We start from the raw sequence: 24283 nt of genomic DNA on the forward strand, positions 1-24283 counted from the left end.
CTCACCGCATTCGCTGTGGGACTGGCCTATCCCTGAATTCACCCAGAGTGCTGGGGGGAGCTGATTGGCCTTCATCTATTCAAAGCCCACCCCTGGGCATTAGGGTGAGGCCAGAGATGCAGCCGAGTTGATCGAACGTTTGCCTAGCGTGCACTAAGCTCTGAGTCAGAACCCCAGTACCCCACGGCACCTACCTATAATCCCAGCAGCCCTCGGGAAGTAGAGACAGGAGAATCGGAAATTCATGGTCATTCGTCCTCTGCTCTGCATCCAATTTAAGAGCAGCCTGGCTTTGTGGGAATTTGTCTCAAAAAAGAAAGAAAGAAAAATCCACAAATGCCAAACCCATCACACGTAGAGACAAGTTGATCATTAGCTCTGACCTGGTTACCAGCTCCAGGTCTCATGTCCTGCACCCCTACCGTGAAGATGTAGGGCTCCAGAGCGGAGATCCAAACTCAGATCCACTATTGATGCTCTTCCCTTAATAAGTGAATTGACCTCCTTGAGCCCCACCCCCACCCCACCCCCACCCCTCTTAGAGTGATCTCTAGGTCCCTTGCTGATGGGAGCTTCAGGGTGGCCACGCACTGAGGCCCTGACCTCCTGGCACCTCTCATCTCTGTCTTCATCATCTCTGTCTTCTTCGCCGTCATCAACCACTAAGGCTGCAACCCACACTTGTACAGGAGCTGGGGAGACGGTTCAGCAGCTGAGAGAGAGAGTTACACTGCTCTTACTTGAGTTCAGGTCCCAGCACCCGCGTCAGGCGGCTTGCGACCGTCCTTCATGGTCACACATGCTCCGTCGCACAGACAACGCACAAGACATAATTAATAATTTCTAAATGTTTGTCTTAGCCAACCCCCCCCAAATATACAAATAGCCCCCTTCCCCCATGGAGAACAGCTTTGCCCATCTTATGAGCTGGGTACTTCCTGGCTACCTCTACCCCTGATGGGTCTATGATGGGCAGATAGGACTGACAGCCCTGTGAAAAATACATCAGGGAGTCATGGGAGAGATGACTCTTCACACTTGTCACACCCCTCACCTAAGTCTTGACATCCCCCTACTTCCAGGCAGCCTTCCTTGCCTGCTTCCACCCTGCAGTGTCGTCCTGGGTGACCGCCCTGTCTAGAATGGGCATCCGTGACCCTTGCTGACTGTGGAGACTGGGAGCTTGAGAGACAGACACCGCGGAATCCCCTCTGCCCTTGTGCTGTCCCCTCCTTGGATGTGGACGCAGCAGCAGCAGCAGCAGCAGCAGCAGCAGCAGCAGCAGGGCATAGGGAATGCTGACACCTGGCATTTGCTCCCGCAGGTTCGAGAAGATGGTGAGCGGCATGTACATGGGGGAGCTTGTCCGGCTAATCCTGGTGAAGATGGCCAAGGAGGGCCTCTTATTTGAAGGGCGCATTACTCCAGAGTTGCTCACGAGGGGCAAGTTCAACACTAGTGACGTGTGCGCCATTGAAAAGTAGGTACCATCCTGGGGCCTGGAAGGGAGGCGGGGCCTGGAGGGGAGGCGGGGCCTGGAAGGGAGGCGGGGCCTGTTACCTCTTGAGACTATACCATGGTTAGGGTGGGAATGGGGAGGGGTTGGGGCTTCTCCCCATGTGCCAGGCCGCCTGGGGCCCATCTCCCCTCGCCCTCACCCTCGGATGACCACTCCAGCTGCTCTCCTGCTTGCCCTTTCTGGTCATTAAGAACAGCCTAGGGGGACTAGAGCGATGGCATAGCACGTTCAGTCCCCAGCACGCACATGGCAGCTCACAATAATCTGCCTCTGTTTCCAGGGGACCCACACTCTCCCCGGCCACTGCAGGCACCAGGCATGCCTGTGGTGTACACACAACACTCATAGGCATAAAAACAAATACATGTTAAGGAGAAAAGGATTTAGCACAAGCTTTTCACCGATGGTTTTCTTGTGTGGCTACAAAAACCAGTCACTCTCTGTCGCCCTCACATACCATACACAAATATACACACACACACACACACACACACACAGCACACTGCACATATATCACACAAGCAAACACACAACACCCCTCTGGGTAAGATCTGGGTCCAGGAAGCTGATGTTGAGCAAGAGGCTGACCAAACCTGGGCCTCAATTCTTGGAATTCTCTCTTGGTAGATCATGGCCTTTCCCAAACTGTGTTCTAGGAAGCCAATGACTGGACAGTTCTATGGGAAATGATAGTTTACAGTATTCATTAATTAGAACACTGATTACTGTGATTAACCCATCATTCCCCAAAACGTCTTTTGGATCCAAAACCTCTCCTGGCTTCCACGTGTTCTCTGAAAATGTTTGAGAAACATTCACGTTTGAGAAATACTTATTAGCCGGGCAGTGGTGGCGCACGCCTGTAATCCCAGCACTCTGGGAGGCAGAGGCAGGCGGATTTCTGAGTTCGAGGCCAGCCTGGTCTACAGAGTGAGTTCCAGGACAGCCAGGACTACACAGAGAAACCCTTTCTCAAAAAAACCAAATCCCCCCCCCCAAAAAAACAAAAACAAAAGGTGAGAAATACTTATTAATAAAGAAAGCATCCCATAGGATGCTCAGAAGCTTCCGTCCTGACTCGAGAGGTGCACAGCGCGGTGCCGTCCAAATGAGCCCTGTGTGTGGCTCCTGTGTTCCTGCGGGTTCTAGCCCTGCTTCAGGAGGCCCCGCGTAGCCGTGGAAGGCCATCGGCAAAGACGCAAGGCCATGACAGCTCGCTGCTCTGCACCATCGGCCCCCACCTGAGCCAGCCCACAGTGTGCCCTCTGCTCCTGGGTATTTACACCAGGCCAGTGGAGCTTCGCTTCAGCTCTGACAGTTATCCACACAGCCATCGCTGTGGCTAAAGAGGCTGCAGGGAGAGCGAGGGCTTTCCTGGACTCATTCTCTGCCTAAACTGCGTGTTAGAGTTTGTTAGAAGGTCATTCTCCTTCAGTCCCGAGATTGTGTGTGTGTGTGTGTGTGTGTGTGTGTGTGTGTGTGTGTGTGTGTGTGTGTGTGTGTGATAACAGTCATTGACGAAGTCAGGAAAGTGCCTTCTTCATCTTGGCCTGTTTCTCTGCCACTGGGTCTTTGGTTATTGAGAACCATAACTACAGTGCAAGAGGGTAGGAGATGACAGAGACAGGCAGGCAGGCAGACAGACAGACAGACAGACAGACAGAAGAAAGGGTTTTTTGTTTGTTTTTTTGGGTTTTTTTTTGTTTTTTTGTTTTTTTGGATTTTTGGTTTTTTCGAGACAGGGTTTCTCAGTATAGCCCTGGCTGTCCTGGAACTCACTCTGTAGACTAGGCTGGCCTCGAACTCAGAAATCCGCCTGCCTCTGCCTCCCAGAGTGCTGGAATTAACAGGTGTGTGCCTCCACTGCCCGGCAGAAAGATTTTTAAGATTAACCATGTATAACAGAACCGTACAGCACCTCTGAATGAAACCAACAAACGATACACAAGACACATAGGCAGAAACTTAGAATTTGACAGACAACGTTGGTATCTGTGTAAGCAACCCCGACACTCCACGAGGGGAGGGTCCCCTCATGTTATGTTAATTAACCCCCAGGTTAAAAAACAGCTCTTTCTCCACCTGCTCCCAGGCCACGTGTGCAGTCCCCCCTTTCCAAGGCCTGGCGTGACACACCCAGCCTGGTAGCGTTTTTTTCCACCTGCCGATAGTTCTCACATAGGAGCCCCACCTCAGGCATTCCACAGAGCAGCTCCCATGCCAGGCCATGCTGTGGGTTCTGCCTTCCCCAGCTTTCTTCCCAATTCTGGTGCTCTCCACAGCCTGGCGTGAGCCTGAAATCTCTCTCTTACTTTCCAGGGATAAGGAAGGCGTTCAAAATGCCAAGGAAATCTTGACCCGCTTGGGAGTGGAGCCGTCGGATGTTGACTGTGTGTCGGTCCAGCACGTATGCACGATTGTCTCCTTCCGATCTGCCAACCTGGTAGCTGCCACGCTCGGTGCCATCCTGAACCGCCTGCGGGACAACAAGGGCACACCCCGGCTGCGGACCACGGTTGGCGTGGACGGTTCCCTCTACAAGATGCACCCACAGTGAGTCTGCCCTGTGTTTAACCCATCTGAGGCCAAGGCCCTTCTTCAGAAGGCAGATGTGCATGTCCAGGGTATGGTTTGGGAAGAGAAGACACTGCCTGGGTCTGGGAAGTGAGGCTAAGAGTTGCTCATCTAGGATGCCTCAACCCCCTCTCTTGCTGCCACCCCCCATGCATTATCACAAGTTGCTTCTGTAGTCTGCTTTGGCCCCTTATCTCCCAAGGTGAGATAGAAGTTTCTCCAGACAAGAATGTGAGGTGTAGTGTGGCTACCTTGTATCCATTTACCCCATTAGAATTGGAACTTGGTCATAAGTGTTCTGCATTTTTTTTTGTTGTTGTTTTAGTGGTTGTTGTTGTTGTTGTTGAGACAGTGTCTGAGGTAACCCAGGCTGGCCCCAAGCTTGCTGTGTAGCAGAGGCCATCCTTGAACTCCTGATCTTCTGGCCTCTGCCTCCAGAATGCTGGGATTGCAGGCGTGTGCTGCCTGCCATGGCTGGTGGAATCCATGTTCTTGTATCAGAAGCTTCCGATATAATCCGTCAGCCTCAGACACTGCTGCTTTGAGTGGGCACACGCCCGCCTTTGCGGTCTGAGAACCAGAGATAGAGACATTATAAATGATCTCTACAGCAGAAACATTATAAATGATCTCTACAGCCCGGGAGAGGCTTTCCTACTGAGCTGCCCTCTTGCTTGCTTGCATGATGGTGCTGGCCCATCTGAGCTTTGGAAGTCTCCCCGGCCATTGACAATGTGGCGGAAACAACGGTTGAAATGGCTGAAAGTAAACCCTGAGTCTTTGCTGAGGTTTAATGACACCCGGGTCTATCACCATAGCTAGTCTTCAGTATACAGTCTGGTGGTGATGGGGGTGTCCATGCTGGGCAGCATGCCGGGGTGGTGTCAGCGGTTTTCCTTGCTCCAAAACTACTTCTGTTTGCACCTTCCCCTTCTTTTAATAACTTATTTTTATTTTACATACATTAGTGTTTTGCCTACACATTTGTCTGTTGAATCTCCTGGAACCGTAGTTACAGGCAGTTGCTGGGAATTGAACCCAGGATCTCTGGAAGAACAGCAAATGCTCTTAGCCGCAGACCCATCTCTCTAGAGCCCACACCTTCAGATTTTCTAGAGTAACCTTGACCTGGGGTGATGGTCGGGAAAGTGCAGGTTACCCAAGTTCGAACACAAGATGCACATCCCTAGAATCCAAGACAAGTGTAACAGCGTGCGCCTGTAGTCACAGGGGAGGGTGGAGACGGGAGCATCCCTGGGGCCTGCTGGCCGCAAGTCTAGCCTGCTGGTGAGCCCTAGATTCAGGAGAGACCCTATCTTTAAAAATAAGGCGGAGAGCGATCAAGGAAGACGCCTAGGTTAACCTCTGACCTCCAGGCATGTGCTCACACAGGGGCTCATGTATGCACACTCGTGTGTAACCATCTGGAGCACGTGCTCAAAACCAAGAATACCTGGGAACAGGTGCGTCCGTCCGTCCGTCCTTTCAGCGTCCTTTCAACGTCCTTACTAGAAACTTGAGGCCGTTTACAAGAGTTTCAAAAAGAGCAGAAGCCGTTCTTAACCCATTCCTTGGTCTTTGGGGAGATGGCTTTTCCTGTTTTCTTTGGCCTGCAGCCATCCCTGCCGGAGACCGCAAGCTCTGTGTCTCAATGCCGGCCTAAGCGTTTCTCCTAGAGAAGAGGCAGAACCAAATGAAAGCCAAAAACCCAAAAAATCAAAACCAAACAAGAGAGGTTACTGAGCCCTGCCTCCGTTAATTCCTGGGTCTGCTCTTCACTAAACCCATTCGGTTCCCAGCCCCACCCCCAGCCAGACAACGCCCACTTAGAGTCCAAGGTCAGTACTGACTCAAGGTCACTTGCCTTGGAAGGTAGAGCTCTGCTTTTGTCCTGGTCTTAGGTCTGACTCTGAAGCGCTTGCCTTCGGCCCGTGGTCCTCTAATACAGCCAAGGACAGAAACGCCCACCACGGACGGACCCACCCCCTTTTTGATCATCTGAAGCAAAGTCTTTTTTTTTTTAATTTGGTTGTTTTATTTATATACATTTCAAATGTTGTACCCCATTCCCGTGCCCTGCCCCCCCCACTAGCCCCTCCCCCCACTAGTCCCTCCCCATCCCATCCCCCTCCCTCGAAGCAAAGTCTTGCTCTGTAGCTCCAGCTGGCTTAGAACTGACACTGTAGCCCGGGTTGGTCTGGAGTTAGCAAGTAATTCTGCCTCACACAAAGATGGTTTGGGCCCTCTAATTTTTTGTTGTTGGTAATAATCATAAAATAATGAGCTCTCTTTTTTTGTTGTTATTGTTTTTTTTTTAAAGCTACACAGATTTTTTTTAAAAAAAACTTATTTTATGTATATAGATACACTGTAGCTGTAGTGAAGGTTGTGAGGTTGCTGGGAATGGTGGGTGCTTGCTCTGGTCCTGCTCGCTCCGGCCTAAAGATTTATTTATTATTATATCTAAGTACACTGTTGCTGTCTTCAGACACACTACAAGAGGGAGTCAGATCTCATTCCAGATGGTTGTGAGCCACCATGTGGTTGCTGGGAATTGAACTCAGGACCTCTGGAAGAGCAGTCAGTGCTCTTAACCCCTGAGCGGTGTCTACAGCCCTTGTGGTTATTGTTATAAGCAGTTTTGGATACTTTTTTGTATTCTGCGCATGTAGATACTTTTTGGACACTTTTTTTGTATTCTTCCCTGGCAATGAGGTAAGAGCAGTAACAGAATGGGATCAAAGCATTCTGAGCAGAGAGTTCGCAGCAGCCGCCCCAGCAGGTGGCAGGGTCCAGCGGTCGCACGCCCACGCGTGGTTGTGGTTGCGGTGGTCGGTGGTCGCGGTCTCGGCTCATCCACTGCTCCTCCTTCCCCTGCTCAGGTATTCCCGGCGGTTCCACAAGACGCTGAGGCGCCTGGTGCCCGACTCCGACGTGCGGTTCCTCCTCTCAGAGAGTGGCAGCGGCAAGGGAGCCGCCATGGTGACCGCCGTGGCCTACCGCCTGGCCGAGCAGCACCGGCAGATCGAGCAAACCCTGGCCCGCTTCCGCCTCACCAAGCAGGCGCTGATGGAGGTGAAGAAGAAGCTGCGGGCCGAGATGGAAATGGGGCTGAGAAAGGAGACCCACCCCAGAGCCACCGTCAAAATGCTGCCTTCCTATGTCCGGAGCACCCCGGATGGGACTGGTGAGGACCTGCTGGGGCTGCCACACCTCGGTCCCAGGAAGTGGGTGGGGTAGGGATGGGGACGGGTAAGGGACATATTAGAACTCTCTTGAGGATGCTGTTGGGTTGGCCATGTCTAATTTTATAAGAGCTGGAATCTTACCCAACCCAGTGCAGTGTGTGTGTGTGTGCGCGCGCATGCTTGGGGACTTTAGACCACTTCAATTTTCCTACTGAGACTGCCCACACTGGTGCTCTTTGAAAAACCATGTTAGAATTGGAAAATGGGACGCTGGCGAAGCCGTACACACCTGTACTCTGAGCACTCAGGAAGCTCTAGAGTTTGAGGCCGCACTGTGAGTTCAAGGCCAGCCTGGGCTACACGAGATGAACCAACAGAGGAATTCACACAGTCCTCATCTTTTGAGTAGTGTCAGGGTATCTGTGAGGGAGATGGACCTGGGGCTTCGCATACCTGGACAGATAGGAGAAGCATCCCAGCATTCCGCCCCTCACCGAGGCTAGTTCCATGGACCCTCAGAATAATGACTGTCTGGGATAGAAAACACACCTTGACCTCCATGAGCCTCAGCTTGGTGAGGCGGAAGTGGGCCAGGGTCTTCTCAAGCTTAGTGGTATAAAACCACCACTGTTCACTACTGTCCACGGGTCCACGGGTCAGCTGTGCGCATCTGCTAATCCGGGCCAGGGTCTGCTGATCTCCACTAGGGGTCAGCTGAGAAGCCAACCTCAGTCGTTACTATATACCCAGTACAGGGTGGCTGTCCATGGATGTCCCATAGTGGGTCACTGTGCTCTACAACCGGATAGAAGCAGAATCTGGAGGCAGGCAGAGGCCCTGCAACTCCCTTTGGGTCCCAGAATCCAAAAAGGAGAGAAACCTTTTTTTTTTTTCCCAACGGCAGGAACCATACACCCAAGCCAAAAGGCAGCACACGCCTTTAACCCCAGCACTCAGGAGGCAGAGGCAGGCAGAGCTCTGTGAGTTCAAGGCCAGCTTGGTCTACAGAATAAGTTCCTGGGACAGCCACAGCTACACAGGGAAACCATGGCTCAAAACCACAACAACAACAACAGCAACAATAACAACAAAACCAGCCGTACACCCACACTGCAAAAAGGGAAGGGAGGGCGTGGTCATTTTTGAATTCATGCGTTGACACAAATTATGCATTTTTATATGAGGACCACTAAAACGAAGAAACTGTCGTCATCAGGCTTCTAAGTGACAGTGAAGTTAGTTGTGACTAGTGGTTCTCCCTCCTGGGGCCACCGTTCTGATGCCAGCCCAGCGCGTGACTCAGAGTCTCGACCCCGCCATATACCGTATACCGCAGGGACCGTCCCCAGCAGTCTCTGTAATGCTGCATGGGGGCGGTCTGGGGGACTGCTGGCCACCAAGACGCACTCAGCCGCTTGAGGCTTTTTCTCTGTGTTCTTCCCCGTGGCAGAGCACGGTGACTTCCTGGCCTTGGATCTGGGAGGGACGAATTTCCGTGTCCTGCTGGTAAAGATCCGTAGCGGGAAGAAGAGAACGGTGGAGATGCACAACAAGATCTACTCCATTCCCATGGAGATCATGCAGGGCACCGGGGACGAGGTAAGGGGGCGGGGCGGGGGCGGGGGCATGCAGACCTGAGAGGGTGCATCCTACAACCTGGCTAGTGACCCTGGTGGTCGTGAGATAACCCATATCTGCCCTAAAGCATCAGGCCCTTTGAGCCGATGATACTCCAGGGACTGGGAAGTTCCTAAAGAAAGTGTGTGTGTGTGTGTGTGTGTGTGTGTGTGTGTGTGTGTGTGTATGTTTTTACATGCTAACGGTGTGACACCAAAGAGAGCCTGCTTAACCCATTCCTCCTTTCTTGCAGCTCTTTGACCACATTGTCTCCTGCATTTCCGACTTCCTGGACTACATGGGGATCAAAGGCCCCCGGATGCCTCTGGGTTTCACCTTCTCATTTCCCTGCAAGCAGACGAGCCTGGATTGTGTGAGTCTTTTCTCCTGTGGGCCCTGGCAGTGTTGACTTCGGTGTGGTATCCCTAGACGTCTAGGACAGCCTCACACGTCTCGTGGGTCCCCCTCTCCAGAACGTCCCTAAGAATCTACTCTTCAGTCACTGTTGAAAGAAGCTGTCTTACTAGGCGGTGGCGCAGTGTACAGTTAATCCCAGCACGCAGGAGGCAGAGGCAGGCTGATCTCTGAGTTTGAAGCCAGCCAGCCTGGTCTACAGAGTAAGTTCTAGGACAGTCAGGGTTACACAGAGAAACTCTTTGTCTCGAGAAGCCAAAACAAAGAAAACAAAAATGGAGCCCTGACTTTTGAGAACTCTTGGGGCCTCCAGGCACAAAGAATGACCTCCATTACACAACTGTGCACCTCCTGGTAGCTCACTGGTTCTTTGCTCTTTCCTTCTCAACCCCATTTCCCCCCCGCCCCCCACACTCCTTTATCCCAGGCCAGCTTCCAACTAGTTCTATAGCCATGGCCTTCTCTCCTGACACCACCGTGCCCGCCACTTTAGGTGCTGGCATTGTGGGCATGCGAGACCGCACTGGGCTTTCCCTGTACTGGGGTGGCTTTGACCATGCTAGGCGAGCACTCTGCCCGCTAGGTCCATCCTCAGCCCTCGGCGGGGATTTCCTTCTGGCTGCTCCCTGTGGCAAGGTGCTGGCTGCCCCTAGGCCCTGGCACAGTGCCCTGTTAGAATAGACCTTTATTTAGTCTTGCTCAATCTGTGGGATGGAAAGGGTCCCAGATGGGGTGTGGGTCTCCCTCCCCCCCCTCAGAAATAAGGTGTGGGAGCAGGTGGAGGGTTTCTGTTAGGGCTCAACAAGTCTTGCTCTATGCCCGTGTCTCCTCCCCTCTCCAACCCCGACCCTGAACCTCCTGGGGGCTGGGCTTCCGCTCCCCTCCCCCCACCAGATCTCCCTCTAGATCTCAGTCCTTCTGGTTATACCAGGCTCCTGTTTAGTTGGTGATTCCTCTCTTGCTCTCCCTCCCTGCCTCTCTCCTCTTGGTCCTGTCTAAGTCTGCCTGCTGTCTTCAGCCTGGGCTCTTCCCCCTGCCTGCTTTCTCCCTGTGTCGACGGTAAAGGAGTTAGCATAGCCTCCTCCTCCTGTGTCTTTTCCCCTTCTTTCCATCCAGTTACAAGTTCTGTCCTTGGGGGGTCTCCTATGCCAGTGCCCCATGTACCAGAGTATGATACCCATGTATCAGAGGCATGTACCAGCACTCTGCCACTGTGCGGGAAGGGCCAGGCGTGGGTAGGCATACTGTGTGTGGAGAGGGAGAAGGTGATGGCAGATCCCCGAGGGAGGAAGATACGCAGGCAGCCCTGCATGGTGCAAGTGGAGACACGGCCAGGGAGGGGCTTGAGGGGACGGTGTAAGGCCTGATTGGCAGCCCTGGAGGGCTAAGTAAGGTGGTGTCATCAGAAATACGCCAACCTAAGGAGGTCGCCTACAGCCATGAAAACAGGGATTAAATAATTCCAGACAAGCAACATCAAAAGGAGGGAAGTGCACACGCGGGCGCGCACACACACACACACACACACACACACCACACACGGACACACGGACACATGCATACACATATACACAACACACTGATACACACATCTAACATCAGTTGACTCTCTCTAAACATTTTTTTTAAATGTGTAGCCAAGGATGGCCCATCATTTCTAATCCTCCTGCCTCTACCTTACACACACACACACACACACACACATACAACATACTGATACACACATCTAACATCAGTTGACTCTCTCTAAACATTTTTTTAAATGTGTAGCCAAGGATGGCCCATCATTTCTAATCCTCCTGCCTCTACCTCCCATGGGTTGGGGTTATGAGTACCTACTGTCATACCTGATGTGTGCCGTGCTGGAGATCAAAGCCAGGGCTCTGCACTCGGGCAAACCCTCTACCAACTGAGCTGCGTCTCTGGTCCTCACCCCTTGTTTATTGCAGCTTCTTATTGTAGGTCTGATCTTTTTTTTTTTTCATAAGGTCTCATTATATAGTTCAGGCTAGCCTAGAACTTAACTATGTACCCCAAGCTGGTCTTGAACTAACAGGTGATCTCCTGCTTCAGCCTCTCAAGTGCTGAGGTTCCAGGTATGGGACACACACACACACACACACACTTTTCCCCAGTGGTGTATAACTTCAGACCTGTGAAGCTTTGCCTATAAAGTAACAGTGTTACTGCAATTTCACATTCCTTTAACAAGTCCGCAGCCAACCTTGCGTGCCTCCATTTCTCCATCTGTGAAGTGGGTTTAGGAAGCAGATGTCTGTGAAGGTGGTGGGAGGGGGTCAGCCCATAGGATCCCACGCATGCTTTCTTGTCCTGGGTGTGATGCTGTCGTAGCATCTAGATACATGGCCTCTGCGGTTATTGCCTGGGAGGTAGGGTATCACATTCTCCCGACTGAAGAGTGACCTGAAGGTTACTCACCTAAACTCTTTGGGTGCCTTTCCTGTTTTAGGGAATCTTGATCACGTGGACAAAGGGTTTCAAAGCCAGTGACTGTGTGGGTCACGATGTAGCGACTTTACTGAGGGATGCAGTAAAAAGGAGAGAGGTAACTTGATATTTTTTAAAATGTTTGCTTTGGGTGGGGGAGGGGGTGTGCTACGAAAATTAAGCTTGCTCTTTTTGTGTGAAGAATTGGAACACCACAGAGGCCTGTGATTTGGAAGCCGCCCCTCCACCTCCCGCTCTAGTCACTGCACTGTCAGCATTCGAGTGGCGCTTGTCAGTTTTGTGTCATTAAGAGATGAGACGGCAGCCTGCTGTCGAGCCTGGGGTCCGAGGACCCACATAGTAGAGGGAGAGAATCATCCTTTGACCTGCACGCATGTGCACACACTAAACAATTGTGAAAAGAATGTCACATCCAAAGAGAGGTAAAATCACATCCCGACAGCCCATACAGCTGGGAAGTGCCAGGCTTCTCAGAGTGCAAGCATCGGTCGGACATGGACATGGACGCTCGCTGCGCTGCTGCAGGAACAGACTTAGAGACAGTGTTGTTACTCTGTGTCAAATTACTGAGCAGTCAGGAAGAATATGTCAGCCCTGCTTCCCAGAAGCGCCCAGCCCACAGCATGGACTGGCGGGATTCAAGCCAGGCCCAGCTGGCCCTTCCTTACATCCCGTCCCCTTCTTTTCAAAGGAATTTGACCTGGATGTGGTTGCTGTGGTCAACGATACCGTGGGCACCATGATGACCTGTGCTTATGAAGAACCCACTTGTGAAATTGGACTCATCGTGGGTAAGTGCCGTCAAAGAGGTTCTTCTCCAGGAAGGAGACGCTGGGGGCGTTTCCTCCTTTGTAGAAACCCAACAACTCAGTCCTTAGTTGGGGGGACGGTTGATCTGTGGGTACCATTTTTACCCACTCTAGAATTCTGTATGGAGGCAGGCTACACCCCAGGATGCTCCACATCCATTAGGATTGGACCATCGGTAAGCTCGCCAGGAACGAGGCACAGGAAAGCCCTTGTGTCCTGGGTAGATGGGGAGGGGGGCTTGGAACCAGACCACGTGTAAGAGCCTCAGGGCTGCAGACATAAGCGCTAAAAAGGAAGTAGACACCATGTCCACTCCTGACCATGTTCTAGCTGGCACTATCCACCATTGACGTGACCCCAGCCCTATAGGTTGTTTTATTGTGTTGCAAACATGTCAAATGTCTAGACCACAAGAAGGTTAAACTCTGTGTGTGTGTGTGTGTGTGTGTTATATGTACAGTGTGCATGCAGGAATGCATAGGCCACACAGTGCCTGTGGAGGTCCTAGAACAACCTTGGGTGTTGGTCCTCACCTCTACCTGATAATACAATAGCTGGGGAGAAAGGGTTTATTTTAGCCCCCAGTTCCAGGTTACAAATAGGCAAGAATTTGAGACAACTAGTCACATCGTATCCATAGTCCAGAGTAGAAAGAAATGCATGTACTCAACTTGATTTGTCGCCCCCTTACCCAGCTCAGGACCCTTGCCTAGGGGCTGGTGCTGCCTGCAGTGGGCTGGGTCTTCAACTAACAGAAGATGTTCCTTCTACTTAGTCCCCCATTGAGACTCTCTTCCCAGGTGACTCTAGGCTGTGTCAAGTTGACAGTTAAAAGTTAACCCCTGCACTCTTTGACCGCTTTCTCTCAGTAATACCGGCAGAGCACTACCAGGACATCACAAAATGTCACCACCCCTACACCCCACCCCACCCCACAAGATCATTTCCAGCATCTGAAGGTCAGGACTCACACAGGCTGCCCTCTGTACCGGGGAAAGCCTTCGTATTTGTTATTAATCCACTGTTGAAATAGAAAATCAGGAAGCACATCCAGATGAAAGGTATTTGGCTTCTGCCCCTGAGAGATTTTATTCCTTTCTTCCTCTTGGCAAAACGTTCTCCACCCAGCCCTGCCCGTGAATAGGCTTAGGTGGGACCTGCCAATCGAGCGTGACTGGGCACATTCTTTGAAGCCAGGCCTCACCGTCCTGCCCCGTGAGAGGAGCTGGTGCCAGGATCCAGCCAGCTTTTCCTTGCCTCCATCAACCAACCTCTTTGTTTAGAATTCTCATGGCCAGGGAATACAGTTTACACACTTTGGCTTTCTTTGCATCTTCTATTTCCCGGGCTCCTTTTTTCCTCTTTTGTACTTTGGGTAGAAGGGAACTGGGAAACCGGAAACAGTCCAGCCCAGCGGTAAGAGTGGGGAGCCTTGCCCCTTGAGCTGAGGGAAGGCTCACTCATCCCTGCAGGTTTTGCTAGTTGATGGTAGCAACATCTCTGGGAGCCTCACTCTAGACCCCTTGCGTCAGACATGGCCGCTCTAGGGTATGGTTGCCGAGAAGGGCTTTATCGTAGAGACGAGGGAAACTTCAGCCAGAGGCATCAGCAAGAAACCAGACTGAGCATGGCTAGCTAGAGAGACTGGGCCAGGATAGCAGAGGTGGAGGGGGTCGGAGGAGGGGTTATGGGTAGGGGGCGGGGTGAGAAATGTGGGAGGAGCCACGGGTACTGGATGAGACTTGTCCCGGGTTTCTTTGAGACCTAGAAAAGATCTTCATGAATTCAGGCTCCGGGGGCGTCTGTGGGAATGCGCCCTTGACTGAGTTTTCAGTCTATGCAGTAGGACACGTCCAGTGACCACAAGCCAGAGGTCACAACGTTAAAACTACACTGTGGCAGGCTAGGAGGGCCGGTTTCGGTGGGTTGTGCGCCAGGCTAGCAGCGAGGGTCTCGGTGGGCTGTGTGGCAGGCTAGCTGCACAGAGGATCTCGGTGGCTAAAGGCCCCTGCTGCCAAGCCTCGGGGCCTGAGCCCAGCCCCAGGGTTCACTCCACAGTAGCGCCAGAGAACTGAACTCCCCTGCAAGGTGAATTCTGATCCCATATATGCGCAGGCCCATACAGGAGTGTACGCTTTACAGTTTAAAACTAACCAAACTGTGAAAATATGCCTCCCATTTTGTGTCCATAGCCCCTTGTGGGCTAAAGCTGACACCGACTTGTGTGCCCCTTCCCCGTCTTGGGGCATACTGAGTAAGATATGCTCTCGGGACCTCAGACGTGGAAACCAAAGGCTTCCCGGGATCCACACGCCACCCAGGGGAATTGTCCTTGTCTCAGAAGCAGCAGGTACTCTGTGGTGTCAGGGTATTGTTTGGTTTTATGTTAATTTAGCACCAGAGGATGGAACTGAGAAAATGCCTCTGGTAAGACAGGGCTGCTCTCAAATCTATTGGGTATTTTCTTACTTAGATGATGGGAGAGGGCCCAGCCCATGGTGGGTGGAGCCACCCTGGGCTGGTGGTCCTGGGTTCTATCAAAAAGCAGGCTGAGCAAGCCAGGGGCAGCAAGCCAGGAAGCAGCACCCTCCAGGCTCCTGCCCGAGTGAGGTCCTGTCCTGACTTCCCTCAGTGAAGTGGCCAAATACACCCTTTCTTCACCAAGTTGCTTTGGTGATGGTGTTTCAGCACAGCAGTGGTGACCCTACCTGAGACAGTCTGTGGTACCAGTAAGGCAAGGGGCCGCTGCTCAGAAAGGTGGGGTGTGTCCCCAGCACTGAGAACCCTGCTGACAGATGTAGTCACAAGTGAATGGGCGAGGTATAAAAGTAGACAGTCCTCTGGCTCCTGTGTATCACCGTGTCTCTGTGTGTGTGTGTGTGTGTGTGTGTGTGTGTGTGTGTGTGTGTGTGCGCGCGCGCATGCGCAGTAGCAATACATTCCTTTGTTATAAGAGCATATGGCAACATAAATACAACCCTGTCTGAACAGACCAACAGGTCAGGCTTTATGGAAAACTCTAGACAGGAGGATTGTTCTAAGTTCAGGGTCATCCTAGTCAACATAGTAAGTACCTGGCCAGCGAGGGTCACGTAGACCATGGGGTCGGCTTGTTCTTTTGTCTGCTTGTTTTAAAGATCAATCAACCCATCCCTCCTTGTCGTTTACCTCAGCTTTGCCTTTTAAATGTAAGTTCCTAGAAGCAATGGGAAAAACCAAATGTTTTGTTTGTTTTCAAGAAATATACCCAGCTGGACGGCAGTAGTCCACGCCTTAAATCCCAGCATTTGGGAGGCAGGTGGATCTCTGAGAATTCGAGTCCAGCCAAGGCTACACAGGGAAACCAACCAAAACTCTAGGGCCCGAGGGAGGGCTCAGTGGTTACAAGTATTTACTGTTCTTCCAGAGGATCAGAGTTCAATTCCCAGCACCTGCTTCGCAGCTCTCAGCTGTCTGTAACCGAAATTCCAGTGACTCTGACCCACTTACCCAGATGTAGGACAAACACCAAGTGTACATTTGAGAGAGAGAGAGAGAGAGAGAGAGAGAGAGATACATGTTGAGTAATGGTAGTGAGCACCTTTAATCCCAGTGCTCGGGAGGCAGAAGCAGCGGATCTCTGAGTTTGAGGCCAGCCTGGTCTACAGAGCGAGTTCCAGTACAGCTTAAAGCTACACAGAGAAACCCTATGTATGTGTGTATATATACTTCACCCATGTACACACTGGTGAGGGCAAGGGATGTAGTTCAGTTGATAGAATGCAAGTAACCCGGTCCCTTTTTGCCAAGGATCAAGGATCGCTGTGGAAGACGGGGCAGAAGATTGTAAGAGCCAGGGGGTGCTTGGCTAGTCTAGAAAAAGGGTCTTTTGCGCACCTGACAGGGCAGCTGCACACATGAAATTGGAGGCTCTGACTGCAGGCAGATCCTGTGCAAGATCAAGGCAGACAAACTCCCGGCACGGTTGAGGGGGAGGAGGGTCGCGATCCCACCGCTAGCTGAGGAGCTGTGGGCACCGCTGGGGGAAGGAGAGTCAGTGTTTCAGTTTTCTCCTGAGCTGTGGACCCTGAGACGCTCGCTGCCTGTGCTCCAGCACCCAAGCCCTGACCCACAGCAGGCAGCATGGACTGTGCTCCGTGGGCGTGTGTGGAGGGGACCACCTAGAGCTGAGATCCCTGTGGTGGTAGAGGATGGAGGAGGGACTGGAAGGGAGGGAGTAGACAATCCAAATCTGTGCCTGTGTGACAACTAGTTTAAAAGTTGTAAGCAACCCTTGCCCTGCACATCAGAGCCCTGGGTGTAAAGCCGCCCCCCCCACGTGAACCCCTCCCTGTGTGACCCCCTCCCCCAGCATGAAGTCCCTCCCCCATGTGAAGCCCCCAGGTGTAAAGCGGCCCTCCCCATCCCCCAGGTACCAGCCCCATTGTTTACTCATGGCCCTGTGTTTTAGGGACTGGCAGCAACGCTTGCTATATGGAGGAGATGAAGAATGTGGAGATGGTGGAGGGGAACCAGGGACAGATGTGCATCAATATGGAGTGGGGTGCCTTTGGTGACAACGGGTGTCTGGACGACATCAGAACAGACTTTGACAAGGTGGTGGACGAATATTCTCTAAACGCTGGCAAACAAAGGTAATGAGCCTGCTGGGTGCCGGTGAGGGGTGCTGGGTGCCGGTGAGGGGTGCTGGGTGCTCACTGTATTCTATCGTTGCTGGAAGGACGCAGCCCTCACAGGGGCTTGGAAACCCATCCCTTTGGTATAATTGGGTTTTTGATTCCTGGCATGCGACAGGACTATTTCCAGAAGTGACTGTGACAGTGGACGCACTGCCTTTGGGGTCTGAAAGAGTTTAGCCATGCCTCAAAGGTCTCTTACCCATGCCGGCTTCTTTCTGTGGATGAGGAAGACTCCCTTCTCACTGCGGGATCCTGCGCCCCCTTGTGGCTGTTTAAAGTTTTGCAACTCAGGTCACCGATTGGTTCTGAAAGGGTTTACCAAGAATATAGTCCTTGTTCACCGGCATAGCCAGGATGAGATGGCCCAAGTTATGTCCTTTGGAAAACAAATTGGCTTCAGTTTAATCTCGAAAGTGTTGTGGCTCACCCGATTTGCCCCACACTGTGCTCAATCCGAATTCTGCTAACGACAAAACCATCAACAACCAACCCCGTCAGTATATAGATACAAAAACCAAAGAACCTTCTCTCTGTCCATTTAGGACTCCACTGAGATTTTTGCTTAGTGTGGAACTGCTGTGGGCCTTCCTTGTACTATGCCGGGCTGTGATCTCGGCGAGACACTCACTCACCTGTCTCCCTCCTTTCCTCTCCACTCAGGTTTGAGAAGATGATCAGCGGCATGTACCTGGGTGAGATCGTCCGCAACATCCTGATTGACTTCACCAAGAAAGGCTTCCTCTTCCGGGGACAGATCTCGGAGCCGCTCAAGACCCGAGGCATCTTTGAGACCAAGTTTCTCTCTCAGATTGAGAGGTGAGCAGGGAAGGGTTTTGTTGCAGGATTTCCCCTGTCCAGTTACATTAATGCAGAGGAGGCCTGTAGCCATCTGTTGCGGGAAATATTAAAAAAAAAAAAAAAGAGCCCGCCAACTCCCCAGCGGGGCTGGACCAAGCTCCCGCACTCCTGCTGCCAGTAACTCTTCAGCTTGCCCCTCCCCTCCCTGTATCTGGGTCTCTCTCTCTGCCATAAACCCCTGAAAATGACAGTCCTATATTCCAGTAACCAAGTAAATCAAATCTCTTGAAGGTTATAATTAACCAATCAGATTTATGATCAACAAATTCTCAATTTACAAGATGCTAATACAATAATTTCAGAGCCGATGGTAAAAGCTTTGATAATGATAAAAGCTTTATCCCAATTATTCTAATCTTATGTCATAACTATGACATCATAACTACCTGCAGCTGGTAAACATCTGCCTTCATTCTCCTCCACCCTCCTGGTCCTGAGACAAATCTGTCTCCCAACTCTTAGCCCCGCCTCCCTTTTCCCTGTCCGATCACAGGCCCCCTCTGCACTAATTGTAATTGGGCAGGGAAAATCCTTTGATAGGGTTTTTGAGCGCCATCTTGCTTCCAGCCAACTCCAAACTCAGGTTTAGAGTACTTCACTTAGCACAGTATTTTTGAGGTTCATCTGCTTTGGGTCCTCTCTTTTTAGGGCTGAGCAATATTCCATTGGATGCACCTATCAGATTTTGTTTTCCCGCTTCTGCTACTGTCTGGCAGCTTGGGTCAATTCCACCATTTGGCTCTCTTAAATGACTCTCCGAACATGGGGCGGGGGGTCGGGGGCGGGGGGGGGGGGAGTAAACATCCGTTTGTTCCCTGCTGTTCTGTCTCCTGTGCATATACTCCCAAGTGGACTGGCTGGTCCCTATGGCAATTCGGTAATAATTCCCTTTACAATTTCCTGAGGACCCACCATATTGATTTCCCAAACGACCACTCTATTGGCCATTCCCAGCATCCTCAAGTAAGCTGTCCCTGCTGAGCCACCTCCCAGCCCCACTGTCGCCTATAGGAAATTAGAGTTTCAAAGTGATCTCTTGTAGCTGGGCAGCATGGGGAGGTGGGAAGCTGGTAAGTCTCTCGGTCTCCCTGGGCAACCGTCTCCCTCAAACAGAAGACAGAGAGAAAAGAATATGATAGCACTTCTGGGGTCACTGGGATTAGGGAGAGTTTTAATTTTAATTTAGTTTTAATTTTTTCAACTTGCATTTCTGTAGTCTAGCATGTGGTACTTTTGGACTGATTAAAAAGTTTAAAGCAAGCTGGGTAGGGCTGGCACATGCCTTTAATCCCTGCACTCCAGAGATCTCTGAGATCCAGGCCAGCCCTGGTCTACAGAGTAAGTTCCAGGCCAGCCAGGGCTACATAAAGGAAACCCTGTCATGAAAAACAAAACAAAACAAAACAGTGGTCCTCAACCTTCCTAACACTGCAACCCTTTAATACAGTCCCTCATGTCCTGGTGACCCCCAACCATAAAATGATTGTTGCTCCTTGTTGTGATCTTGTTACTGTTGTGAATCATAATGTAAATGCCTGTGTTTTCTGATGGCCTTGCTGACCCCCATGGAAAGGCCGTTAGATTTCTAAGGAGTCAAGAATCACTGGTTTAAAGCAATGGGCCGAAGAGGTTGTCGCTCAGAGGTTAAGAGCACATATAGCTCTTGCCAAGGACCTGAGTTTGGTTCCTAGCACTCTGGTCAGGTCGCTCACAGCCACCGGTAACCCCAGCTCCAGGAGACCTGAGGCCTCTGGCTGCCGCAGGAACCTGTAACTCATGCACACAGACAGACACAGTTATAAGCTGAGGCGGGAGAGATGGTTCCCACCTCTTCTGAAGGTCCACAGTGTGATTCTCAGCATGAACAATCACAACTAGATCCAGGGGATCGGACACCTCCTGGCCTCTTTGGACCACACCCATGGCATATACATAGACACACCTGCCTACAAATGTATACGTGTGTGTGTGTGTGTGTGTGTGTGTGTGTGTGTGTGTGTTCTTTTAATTTAAAAATCTTTTTAGAAGGGGAATGAACCCCTAAGACACCATTCACAGACAAGCAGAGCACTTCGTACCTGTCCTGGGTCCCACGGGCCTGCTCTGTCGTCCATCCGTCCGTCTGTCCGCCTCACCGGCTTCTGTCTTCCGCAGTGACCGATTAGCGCTGCTCCAGGTGCGGGCCATCCTTCAGCAGCTGGGTCTGAACAGCACGTGCGACGACAGCATCCTGGTCAAGACCGTGTGCGGGGTGGTGTCCAAGCGGGCGGCTCAGCTGTGTGGCGCCGGCATGGCCGCCGTGGTGGAGAAGATCAGGGAGAACAGAGGCCTCGACCACCTGAATGTCACCGTGGGAGTGGATGGGACGCTCTACAAACTTCACCCACAGTGAGCACGGCCTCCTCCCGGCTGGGGAGTTGGTTGAGGGTTAGAGGGTGTTGACTCGGTTCCTCACGGGGTCACAGCAGCCTGGGGCATTTGGGGGCAGGAGCCTGAGGCCGTGAGTAGACTTAGTATCTGAGGGGACTTTGGGGAACCAGAGAAGGGCTTCAACTGGGTGGGCTCACACTGGCATGGGGTGGGACTCTGCCTGCTTCCCTTTGGCCCTCTAAGGTGTGTGTATGTTTGTGTTATGAGCATGCGCATTGGCCAGCTGTGCGTGGTAAAAATCAGAACTAGGCAGAACGGGAGCAGGGTGGGCCCAGACTCTGTGGCAGGGAGGAGCCTTTTTATCAGTGTCACAGACCCTTTACTTGAGCCCACTGAATGTTCCAAAGCTGGGGTCTTAGGGACGGTGACCACGTCTGAACAGAAGCCCTGTGGATTAGTTAGCCTTCTATAGAGGAAGGGACGCAGTAGAATGAATCTATATTAAAAGTAGAATGAATCTATATTAAAAGTAGATTCATCGGTCCAGCCAGTCCAACAATGGCTGCCTCCCAACAGTAAGGCCAAGAATCTGATAGTTTTTCAGTCCGGGAGGCTAGACGTCTCAGCTGGTCTTCAGTCTGCATTGGAATCCCCAAGTAGTCATCTTGGATACCAGTGAAGGGATGCCTCAGCACCAGGGTAGATGAACTTGCCAGTGGGAGTGGGGGGGCGGGGAACAGGCAGAAAGCAAAAGCTTCCCTCCATGTCCCTTTCTGTGTGCTGTCACCAGAAGGTGTGGCCTTGATTTAGGGTGACTCTTCCCTGCCCCCTCAAATAGTCCAGGTAAGAAAAATCCCTGCACTGGTGTGGCCCAGTGCTTGGGTTTTAGTTAATTCCAGACATAGTCAAGTTGACAACTAAAATTAAGCAATCACACCTCCCTGACCAGTAAAAAGAACACTGTTAGCCACCTGAGACCGTCTCAGCCAAACAGGGCTACAGTCTGACCCAGTGCCCTGGAGACATTTGTTCATTTACCATGTAGCTATGACATGGAACTGTTACTTCGAAGCTATGCCCACCGGGGGCGTGGCTGGGTGGTAGAGCACTTGCCTCTACACATGAAGTCTAGATTCTCCTGGCAGGACAACATAAGCCAGGCGTCTGAGGGAGTTTGAAGCTTCCCTGTATTGCCAGACCTCATAGATTCCTGACTGGACTAGAAATTGTGTGTATCAAGTATCATATCAGTCCTAGCTAGCCACGTTATGACAGATTTTTTTATACAATTTTTTGAGGTAGCTCAGGCTAGCCTCAAACTTAATATGTAATCGAGGGTCACCTTGAATGTATGATCTTCCTTGCCTCAACCTCCCTAGTCCTGGGAACCAGATTCAGGGTCGGGGCCTCCTGCACGCTGAGGCAGGAGCACATCTAATTTCCGTCAACCTCGGTCCTTGAGCCTCATCTTCCTCTGGCCTTCTCCCCCCTGCCTTTCGCCTTTTCAGCTTCTCTAGAATCATGCACCAAACTGTGAAGGAACTGTCACCAAAGTGTACCGTGTCCTTCCTCCTGTCCGAAGACGGCAGCGGCAAGGGGGCTGCTCTCATCACAGCTGTGGGCGTGAGGCTCAGGGGAGAGTCTTCGAACCCCTAAGAGCCAGGATCCTCCCAGTCCCCAGCCCGCCACCCTTCCAGCACTCCTCTCTAGATCCGGCGCCCACACCCCCGTGTTCCACCCAGCAAGCCCCGCTGGGAGACCCCCCCACGCTGGCACCCACTCTGCCGCCGAGGGAGGAAGGGGGGACCGCAGTAACGGAGCATCACCTAGAATCCCACCCAGAGCGCGTGCTGTTGAAGATCTGATCTCTCGCCTGGACCCCGCACCCCCACCCACCCTGCCACTCTGCATGATTCAAGTGCGACCTGGCCATGCATTGCCCATGCGTGAACGTAGCGGCACCCACGTCTACCGCAGTCGTCCAGCCAGGAAAAGAGCCCCCGCCCTCTTGGACTTGTCTTCTGGGCCCTTCCAAGCCCATCTGTGGAGTCGCCTCCCTGCCCACCCCACTCTACCCCACCCCTGCGTGAAGTGTGTTATCACCAGCAGACACTGCCGGACTCCTGCCCACAGGGGCGTGGCCTGAAGGGCGAGCATGGACATGGCGGCACTGCTGTTCCCTTCCCCTCCCAGCACCCGCCGCAGCCTGCCATCCCATCTGGATGTATTGATGCCACTGAATTGTGTGTCCGTCCGTGGAGCCAATCCTAGCCCCATTATTGACAGTCTTGCATTTTGTTTTGTCTCGTGGTGGTGGGGGCGGGGGTGGTAGAGGTGCGCTGAGGTGGGCAGTCCTGTGGGAGAACATCTGGTCTCTCCATCTGGTCAGAAGGAAGCAACCCACAAAACGCCATCACTGGAATCTCCCATCGCTTTAGTGAGCCATTGTTGTTCGTCTAGTAAACTTTGTACTGATTCAAAAGTAAGAGTGGCGTTTCCTTGGGGTGGGGGCGCAGGCTTAGCATATGGTGACAGCCAGACTAGGGGCTTGATGGACTCCTGGGTCGGGGAGAAAGTTTAAAAACTTCCTGGGTATGCCTATAATCCAAGAACAACCGGAGGAGTGAGGTCAAGACCCCAAGACCCTCATTGGCTACATAGTTTCAGGACAGTCTATCCAACATGAAAGCCCATCCCAAAATGAAACAATGAAAATAAGTCTCCAGCCCCCAGAGTTGGTTCAGACAAGGGCGTCTCTACTTCAAAATATCACCCAAGTAGCTTTTGGCCAGATGTCCCAGCACCTGCCTGGTGCTTACACCCTAAGCCCCAACCTTGTAGCCTGGAAATGATTGTCAGTTCTGTTTCCTTTTGGGGAAACATTGAACTTGACTTCCTGGGGCTGGCTGGGTCAGGGAGAAGACGATACAGCCTTTGTAGTCCAGGACTTTTCAAGGTCTGGCTTGGGTGTTCTCTAGAGCTTCTGAGCCCTCTCAGTTCTCCCTGGTGGTCCTTTTTAGATAGCCACCCGCCACCCTCCACCCCCAACCCCCAACCTCCGCAATGTTTTCTGGGAACTAGAAGCCACCATTTCAGGGAGGCTGTCTATGTCCCTCTAAGGCCCTTCCCATCCTTCCTTCTCAGAGATTGACAGATGCTAAGACGGGGCAGGTTAGGGGGAAATGGACTCTGTGTGCCACCCTCCACCCCCAACCCCCAACCTCCGCAATGTTTTCTGGGAACTAGAAGCCACCATTTCAGGGAGGCTGTCTATGTCCCTCTAAGGCCCTTCCCATCCTTCCTTCTCAGAGATTGACAGATGCTAAGACGAGGCAGGTTAGGGGGAAATGGACTCTGTGTGCGGGTATGTGACAGACAGACTACTACTCCCAGGAGACAGACTTCTGAAGCCAGTTTGGGGAGACCCAGTAAAATTCTGAGTGATGCGGCCATCTGCCGGACCCCCTATAGGAACCATGGGACTAAAGGAGTAAAGACAATCAGAGGACATTACAGTAAGATGAGTGTGGGCCAGTCTAGCGTGACCATTCCCACTCGGTGGCAATTGGTTGACCAAAAACTCTAGTTGTTGAAACAGAACTCACCAGTTGTGCAAAGCCAGAAATCCATATTCTTTGGAAGCCCATAACCCTGAGGAAGACCCTCTCTCAGTTGCCTTTGTGATGGTTTGTAGATGCTCAGCCCAGGGAGTGGCACTATTAGAAGGCGTGGCCCTGTTGGAATAGGTGTGTCACTGAGTGTGGGCTTTAAGACCCTCCTCCTAG

At 52.0% G+C, this 24283-nt stretch overlaps 1 protein-coding gene across 4 annotated transcripts in view; it reads left to right on the forward strand.

The window, feature by feature from the left end:
* Positions 1 to 22984, forward strand: part of Hk1 (hexokinase 1) — an 83854-nt gene extending 60870 nt beyond the window's left edge. For all 4 annotated transcript variants that reach the window (XM_052164465.1, XM_052164467.1, XM_052164466.1 and 1 more), the window contains exons 8-18: positions 1325 to 1480; positions 3839 to 4072; positions 6976 to 7280; positions 8732 to 8880; positions 9152 to 9271; positions 11783 to 11878; positions 12473 to 12572; positions 17042 to 17225; positions 17931 to 18086; positions 20283 to 20516; positions 22007 to 22984. In XM_052164465.1, the coding sequence (XP_052020425.1) occupies positions 1325 to 1480; positions 3839 to 4072; positions 6976 to 7280; positions 8732 to 8880; positions 9152 to 9271; positions 11783 to 11878; positions 12473 to 12572; positions 17042 to 17225; positions 17931 to 18086; positions 20283 to 20516; positions 22007 to 22154 (1882 nt within the window). In that variant the 3' untranslated portion in view covers positions 22155 to 22984. The remainder of the gene's footprint in view (positions 1 to 1324; positions 1481 to 3838; positions 4073 to 6975; positions 7281 to 8731; positions 8881 to 9151; positions 9272 to 11782; positions 11879 to 12472; positions 12573 to 17041; positions 17226 to 17930; positions 18087 to 20282; positions 20517 to 22006) is intronic.
* The last annotated feature ends 1299 nt before the right edge of the window (positions 22985 to 24283 follow it).

The sequence above is a fragment of the Apodemus sylvaticus genome, chromosome 19 (assembly GCF_947179515.1).
Source record: "Apodemus sylvaticus chromosome 19, mApoSyl1.1, whole genome shotgun sequence".
Classification (NCBI taxonomy): Eukaryota; Metazoa; Chordata; class Mammalia; order Rodentia; family Muridae; genus Apodemus; species Apodemus sylvaticus.